The 8657-nt window shown below is 43.1% G+C and overlaps 2 protein-coding genes across 2 annotated transcripts; both read left to right on the top strand.

The window, feature by feature from the left end:
• The first annotated feature begins 1363 nt into the window (after positions 1 to 1363).
• On the top strand, positions 1364 to 7641 carry LOC120438612 (E3 ubiquitin-protein ligase TRIM39-like). The gene is made up of 2 exons (XM_039609020.1): positions 1364 to 1489; positions 5708 to 7641. The coding sequence occupies exon 2, from the start codon at positions 5717 to 5719 to the stop codon at positions 7373 to 7375; it is 1659 nt and encodes a 552-aa protein (XP_039464954.1). The 5' UTR covers positions 1364 to 1489; positions 5708 to 5716; the 3' UTR covers positions 7376 to 7641.
• Positions 1500 to 4219, top strand: LOC120438644 (E3 SUMO-protein ligase ZBED1-like). The gene is made up of 2 exons (XM_039609086.1): positions 1500 to 3164; positions 3328 to 4219. The coding sequence occupies exons 1-2, from the start codon at positions 2608 to 2610 to the stop codon at positions 3734 to 3736; spliced, it is 966 nt and encodes a 321-aa protein (XP_039465020.1). The 5' UTR covers positions 1500 to 2607; the 3' UTR covers positions 3737 to 4219.
• Positions 7642 to 8657: the final 1016 nt, after the last annotated feature.

The following is an 8657-nucleotide window of genomic DNA, read 5'->3' as shown; positions in this document are numbered from 1 at the left end:
CTCTTCCACAGCATGTCTTTATCCTGTTTTTCTTCTTTCACTCCAACCGGTCGCAGCAGATGGCCCCGCCTCCCTGAGCCTGGTTCTGCCGGAGGTTTCTTCCTGTTAAAGGGAGTTTTTCCTTCCCACTGTCGCCAAAGTGCTTGCTCATAGGGGGTCATATGATTGTTGGGTTTTTCTCTGTATTTATTATTGTGCTATCTACTGTACAATATAAAGCGCCTTGAGGCGACTTTTGTTGTGATTTGGCGCTATATAAATAAAATTGAATTGAATTGAATTGAATTATAACCTGGAAGTCCCGAGGTCAAAATGGGAGATGCCCCCAAGGGTGATGGAGAATGACCGAGCTAAGATCCTGTGGGACTTTCAGATACAGACGGACAAAATGGTGGTGGCTAACCAACCGGACATAGTGGTGGTAGACAAACAGAAGAAGACGGCCGTAGTGATCGATGTAGCGGTTCCGAATGACAGCAATATCAGGAAGAAGGAACACGAGAAGCTGGAGAAATACCAAGGGCTCAGAGAAGAGCTCGAGAGGATGTGGAGGGTGAAGGTAACGGTGGTCCCGTGGTAATCGGAGCACTAGGTGCGGTGACTCCCAAGCTAGGCGAGTGGCTCCAACAGATCCCGGAACAACATCGGAGATCTCTGTCCAGAAGAGCGCAGTCCTGGGAACAGATAAGATACTGCGCAGGGACCCTCAAGCTCCCAGGCCTCTGGTAGAGGACCCGAGCGTGAAGGATAAACCGCCCACAGGGGCGTGTTGGGTGTTTATATATATATATATATATATATATATATATATATATATATATATATATATATATATATATATATATATATATGTATTACCATAATAATCTGACAATACATATAATATTGGCCATATTATATTTACATTACCACAGTGAGATGATTTTAGCCTCATGAACAACGTTAGCTGATTGTTATTTACTAACTAATCTTGAAATGACTGTTCAGTACAGAAATGAAGCCAAAAATCATGTTTTTACAGTCCTGTGGTCTCAGCCTCAGATACTCAACTAATGAAAGTGATGTCATGACAAAAATGAATGACCAACAAAACATTTTTTCTCCTTCATTTCTGTCAAACAATGGTGTATGACATGTTTCTTGCGGTTAGTATCATGGTTGCTAGGCAACCTGAACAGCACGACGAAGGCTAGACCGTCTCATTTCACAAGCCTCTCACTTCCGCACTTCTCGTACTTATAGTACGCACCGTACGTAGTACGCGTAGTGCGCGTACTTCAAGCGTGCAGACCCTGAATTGGGACACAGCCACTGAGTACAGACCGGCTGATAAATGGAGAGGCAGGAAGAGGCGGAGCAGAGACGAGAAGTTCAACGTCATTTTGCAGAAGTGAAAGTGTGAGAGAGCAGCAGCAGAGCTGCAGTCGAGTCCTGTTTGTCTCTAAAAGAAGATTCACTGGAGTCCATCAGGTTTCTCTCAGCAACAGTGGTGAGTGCAGCTGATCACACTTCCTGTTTCTACATAAATCTTCACTCTGTTCACTTCATGCTGACTCATCACAGTCACACTGGATCCATAGAAATCTGCTCATGTAACCACAGATCCACTGTAGGAACATCGAGCTGCTGCTTCAGTCTCACTGTGGCTCTGCTCAGGACTGTGGACTCAGTCTGTGCTCTGGACTTCAGACTGACTCCACACTTCCTGGTTATTCATCACTTCCTGTTCTGATGACTGTTTTTTCATCAGTTCCTGTTCCTATTAGATTGATTCTGGATCTGATTGATCATAAGGATTACAGACGTGAAAACACCTACATATATATATATATATATATATATATACATATATGTATATTAGTGCTGTCAAAATTATCGTGTTAATTGTTAAGATCAATGCGAAATGTTTAACGCGTTAAAAAAATGTAACGCTGATTTTTTTTATCAATTTCCTGTAATCTAAGACCTTTAAACGCATGAGCACCTCTGGAGGAGGGGGCAACAGTGTGCTATGCTGGCGTTTGGCCTGACAGAAATGATTAGAAGAAGAAGAAGTGACACCATGCTACTATCTAGCTAACACTAGCTAACACACGCAAGCATGGACGAGGGTGGACTTTTGGGTGGAAAGTTTCTCTTTAAGAAGTTGCCTGATGGCTTGTTGGACAAAACGAGAGTAAGATGCACAATTTGCAAAGCTGAATTCAAGTACCACAGAAGCAGTTCATTACTGGCGTATCACCTGAGAGCAAAACACCCAACTGAATCCACCTCTACGGGACCTCGCCAGTCTACGCTTCAGGAGTATGGTGCTTGTGGACGAATAACAAAAAATGTGAGAGAAAAATTAACCAATTCTTTGGTTGTTTGGATAGCTAAAAACTGCCGACCAGTTAGCATAGTAGAAGATGATGGACTGAGAGAAGTCATTCGCGCTGCATCAGGAGACGAGTGTTACAATCTGCCCTCGAGAGGAACCATTGTGTCGAGACTGCACACTTTGCGGACCAGAGGGCTCAGCGGTCCAGCAAGCTTGTGCAAGTAAGGAACGTCGCTCTCACCGGAGACCACTGGACTTCGGTGAACAACGATAATTACTTGGGGGTCATGGCGCATTTTATTGATAACGACTGGACTATGCAATCGTTTGCACTAACAGTGAGTAAAACTGAAGAGAGACACTATGCTGAGGCGTGTGCTGACCATTTTCTGAATGTTGCAAACGAATGGGAAATCAAGGACAAGGTAACCACGCTTGGCACTGACAGTGCTCGTAATATGGTTGCAGCCACCAGACTACTTCCATTTGAACACATGCCCTGCATGGCCCACATTCTGCAGAGTGCGATCACAGTTTCTCTTAATGACAGCGCATTTGAAAGGGCTCTGGCCAAATGTCGCAAGATTGTTGGACATTTTAAGCATAGTCCAGCAAACGCTCAGGAATTAAAGGCACAGCAAGCTGCACATGGACATCAAACAGAACCGCTTGTTCAGGATGCTCAGACAAGATGGAACTCCACCCTAGAGATGATCAAGCGGATCCAGAGAAACAAATCTGTGCTCACCACCATCCTGACTCAGCAAAACAGCACAGTGACCATGCTGACTGACCAGGAGCTTGACAGACTGCAAAAGCTGGAGGAACTACTTGAACCTTGCAGGTAAATCATTTTGTTTCTCATGATTGTGTGTCTATCTTTGTGTTCTAGCTTTGTTTTCAGGTATGTTCTCCACCTCCACCTCTCTGTGTATTTTCATATGTGGTATTTATGTTTGTCTCTGTGTGATTAATAGAAAAATACAGACTTGATCTTTCTATTACAGATATGTTACCGAACTGCTGGGGGGAGAGCGCTATGTCTCCTGTTCCATGGTGCTGCCAGCCTTGTGTCATTTGTTCAGGATTATGGAGCCCTCAGATGATGACCCAGTCTACGTTGTGAAGTTTAAGATGGTTTTTACCACAGACCTAGCTCAGCGGAGGGCCAGCAGCAATCTCACATGGCTGAAGATCGCTACTGCCCTTGATCCCAGGTTTAAAGACCTTAAATGCCTTCCCAAAGATGAAAGAAGAGAGGTGTGGGCATCAGTACATGACCTTCTGATGGCAGAGACGGTGCACACCAACCATCTGCTCAGACAACAGAGGAACCCTCACCAAAGAAGAGCAAGATGTCCATCTCCTTGCTGGGTTCTCCTGATTCAGATACAAAGGAAGAGGAAGATGCTATAGACTGCTGTCTGAATCTGTACAAAGCAGAGCCCAAAATTGACATAGGGGAGTGTCCACTACAGTGGTGGTTAAAGAGAGAAGGAGCACATGCCAGGCTGGCACCTATTGCACGCAAGTACCTGTCAACCCCTGCAACCACAGTGCCTTGTGAGAGATTATTCTCACTCTCAGGTCACATCATTCAAAAGAAGCGTGCGTCTTTGTCATCAGACAATGTAAACAGAATAGTCTGCCTCAGTAACTGGCTGAGTGCACAGAAGGACTGAGCCAGATTGCTCCTTTAAAGTGAAAAATGTTCAACATTCCGGGTTTTCAGCTCTTTTTGTGTTTTAAATACTGAGTTTTGTGCACCCTTTATTGTTATGATATTCACTTTAACCTGTAGGCCTGGGTTCGGTCACTGTTGATGGCCTTAAAGGTGTTTTGTAAGTTTTCACTGTGTTAAAGATTGATGACAACTATTAAAATTCTCTTTGAATTTCAGCATACATTCTTTGTGTTTATTCTGCATTTACTTCATTGTGTTGCATAAATGTCTGTTTCAATCTTAAAATATAAAGTTGAAAAAATGTAATTGGAGCCAGGCTATTAATCAAATAATTGCGATTAATCGCAATTAACAACAGAAAATTGTGAGATTGGTTAGTTATTTTTTTTAATCTATTGACAGCACTAATATATATATATATATGTATATAAAGCCTTTGATATTGTAAACCAGCAGATTTTGGTCAGTACTTCAAAAAGTCATTCAGACATTTTACAAAGAGAGATTATCTGACTTAGTGTATCCTGTAAGAGTCACAGATGTTCCTGAATCATTCAGAAAACAGTCGATGCTGCACTTTATAACTTTGTGTGGAAACATAAATCTCATTATTTAAACAGATGTGTTTGAATCATCCTGATAATCGAGGCCTTAAATATGTCAGAGTTCCACACATCAGCTGTAATATTCAAGCTGAAGTGGATCAAACATGTCATCAGACACAAACATAGATGATGGTGTTTAATCCCAAAGCTTATTGAAACAAACTGGAGGACAGAATTCCTCCTTAAATGTGATTTTGATCAACAAAATCCACTGATCTCATTTTCACACACAGGCTTTATCATGGTGGCTTCTTCTCTACTAACATAAATCTTTGATCTGGACAAACAAATATATGAAATACAAAAATAAATCAATGTTTTCTGAGGATCCAGAATAATTGAATGATGTATCCCAGCGAGTGACTGGAAAAGTTCATCTTCTTCCATATCCTGAGTTTGTGAGGAGCTGTGATGTTCCAGTATCTGTGAGAGAAAACAGGACAGTTTTTAATGACGCACAAATGGACCAAATATACAGACACCACTGAATAAACATGTTCTCATAAATGCCATTAATATACTGGATCAAACAGTTAATAACACATTTCTGAGGTTTATGATTCATTGTCCTCCTCACTGTCACTTCTATTGGAACAGTCACTGTTTAATATTAATGGCTCGTTGATCTGGACTTACAATAAGAAGGATTTAGTCGCCAACAAGGTCGAAGTTTACTTCACAGTAATTGATGGAATATATCCAACAAACTGATTTATTCAAGTATACAAATGATCTGGATGAATCTTGGAGCTTCTGTAAAACAGTCAGAGAAACAATTTCACATCTTTTTAACAACTGTATTTATCTTCATCCCCAAAAGTTGATCCTGTTCATCTGGACGCTGCACTGTACAGCAGACACTACGATGTTAAGTTTGTGTTTGGGATGAACCAGTTTGTGTCTGTGTGTGTTGCTGGGTCTCCACCAGTTACTCTGAGAACTGAAGAAGCTTCTCTGATGAAACGTCTTCAAGAAACTTAAAGAAGTCCAGACGCTTTTCTTTCCAAGCTCCTCAGACTACTGACGCTTGTTTCTCTCTTTTAAAAATGAACTTTAAAGTGAATTTTGAATCAAATGTTTCTTTTCTTTCTCCCTCAGAGTGCAGACATGTCTGCTGCCAGCAATCTGCGATCTGAAGATCAGTTTCTGTGCTCCATCTGTCTGGATGTGTTCACTGATCCAGTCTCTACACCATGTGGACACAACTTCTGCAAAACCTGCATCAGTCAGCACTGGGACATGAATCAGAGCTGTCAGTGTCCCATGTGTAACGAGACTTTCTACACTAGACCTCAGCTGAGGGTCAACACTTTGTTCTCTGAGATGGTTGCTCAGTTCAGACGTGAAGCTCAGCAGAAAGCCAGCAGCAGCAGCTCAGAGCAACAAGCTGCCAAACCAGGAGAAGTTCCCTGTGACGTCTGCACTGGAACCAGACTGAAGGCCCTGAAGTCCTGCCTGGTGTGTCAGACCTCCTACTGTCAGACTCACCTGGAGCCTCATCTGACAGTGAAAGGTCTGAAAAGACATCAGCTGATTGATGCTGTGGAGAACCTGGAAGACAGGATGTGCACGAAGCACGATAACCTTCTGCAGCTGTTCTGTAAGACCGACCAGACGTGTGTCTGCATGCTCTGCTCTGTTTTAGACCACAAGAACCACGAGTTTGTTCCTCTGAGAGAAGAATATGAAGGAAAGAAGGCAGAGCTGGAGAAGACAGAGGCTGAGATTCAGCAGATGATCCAGAAGAGACGACTGAAGATTCAGGAGATCACAGAGTCGGTGAAGATGAGTAAAGATGCTGCAGACAGACAGAAAGCAGAAGGTGTTCAGGTCTTCACTGCTCTGATGGAGTCTGTTGAGAGACGCCTGAAGGAGCTCATGAAGGAGATCGAAGACAAACAGGAAACTACAGAGAAACAGGCTGAAGGTCTCATCAAAGATCTGGAACAGGAAATCTCTGAGCTGATGGAGAGAAGCTCTGAGGTGGAGCAGCTCTCACGCTCTGAAGACCACCTCCACCTCCTCCAAAGCTTCTCCTCCCTGAAAGCTGCTCCACCCACTAAGGACTGGACAGAGGTCAGAGTCCATCCACCATCATATGAGGGGACTGTGGGGAGAGCTGTGGCTCAGCTGGAGGAGACAGTGTGGAAACCCATGAAGAAGAAGCTGTTAGAGGCTGAGCTGCAGAGGGTGCAGCAGTATGAGGTGGATGTGACTCTGGATCCTGATACAGCTCATCCTCAACTCATCCTGTCTGATGATGGAAAACAAGTTTATCATAGTGATGTGAGGAAGAAACTTCCAGACAACCCAGAGAGATTTTCTAGATATGTTAATGTTTTAGGAGAGCAGAGTTTCTCTTCAGGCAGGTTTTACTTTGAGGTTCAGGTTAAAGGAAAGACTGACTGGGATTTAGGAGTGGCCACAGAGTCGATCAACAGGAAGGGAAAAGTCACACTGAGACCTCAGGATGGTTTCTGGACTGTAGTGCTGAGAAATGGAAATAAGTACAAAGCTTGTACTGACTCTCCAGTTGATCTCTGTCTTTGTCCTGGTCCTGAGAAGGTGGGGGTTTTTGTGGATTATGAGGAGGGTCTGGTCTCCTTTTATGATGTAGGTGCTGCAGCTCTGATCTACTCCTTTACTGGCTGCTCCTTCACTCACAAACTCCACCCATACTTCAGTACCGGTCCTAATTATGGTGGTAAAAACTCTGCACCTCTGATCATCTGTCCTGTCAATCAAACTGAGTCGATCAACGACTGATTTTATTTGATGAATGATTGATTTTTCTTGAAGGGACCAAATGAACATATTGAGTGTAAATCCTCTACAGTCTCCATGTTTCTATAGAATCTGATCATCAGGACTCTGATTCACACTTTGATTCTCATGGAGTTTGATTTGAACAGAAGAAAAGTTGAATCAGGAAATGTTCCCACTGATGGAGACTCGAGCTGAAGAGCAAATATCAGAGAATAAATGTCCAAAAGCTTCATTTACAATAAAGTTTGTTCAATGCTTTGAGTGAATCCAGACTCATGTGTGGCTGTTATATGGAGCATCAGAGTCCAGCTGAGTTATGTTGGATACAAACTGCTTATTTTGGCTCTGTGAGGAGTTTTGTTCACTGAAAACTGATAAGACGGATAATATTCAAAGAACTCTGTAGAGATTCATGCATCCATGTTCTCCACCTGCACGTGTGGAGGAGAAAGGTGGAGCACAGACTGCTGCATCCTTCCAGTCACATCATTTTGATGATTATATTTCCATGTTGTGATGATTTGGGTTAAAGAGAAACAGAGTTGAACGGCTGCAGTCACAGCATGAATAAGATGCTGAAGCTGAGCTGTCAGTGAACATGTTTCACTGTGATTTGATTTGAAGAATATAAAGTGTGTGTGGCTGCTGACAGCTGCAGTCTCTGTTAGTCTGCATGTTCAACACACACACAACTTTCCCCCTGAGGCAACGATCCAGCAACAACACAAAGAACAGCTGCAGACACACACACACACACACACACACACACACACACACACACACACACACACACACACACACACACACACAGAGTTAAAGAACACTTTACTGTTTTTCATTAGTCAGTTAGTGTCATAGTCGGGCGTGAGATCGCCAGACCGTCAACACTTACTGACACACTGAGATGGTTCAGCTGAGGCTTTGTGGTCCGCTGAAATCAGCTCTCGCGAGCTGCTAGAACGCCCGAATTAGCTGACGGTTCTCGCGAGGAGGTGCTTCCAGGTCAGAGGTCACTCAGACTTCCATAAACAAACCCCAACCTTATTAACAGTACATTTGCAAAATGACTGAAACCAGCACCATTAAAGGAACAACGGGCTGTGAGGTCAGTTTATGATCATTAATATACAAACTGTCTTGACCAATGATTAAAGACCAGCTAAGACTGAAGAAGTCACTTGGATGAGTGATGAAACGTTTCTCCCACTGTGTCCACATAAACAGAATCAACCTTTTTGGATACATATAGAAGGCAATTACATTTCCCAAAAACCTAAGCCTC

Source organism: Oreochromis aureus, linkage group 3, assembly GCF_013358895.1.
Source record: "Oreochromis aureus strain Israel breed Guangdong linkage group 3, ZZ_aureus, whole genome shotgun sequence".
In the NCBI taxonomy this organism is placed as follows: Eukaryota; Metazoa; Chordata; class Actinopteri; order Cichliformes; family Cichlidae; genus Oreochromis; species Oreochromis aureus.
The sequence above is the reverse complement of the archived record's forward strand: the minus strand, read 5'-3'. Positions and strand labels throughout refer to the sequence as shown.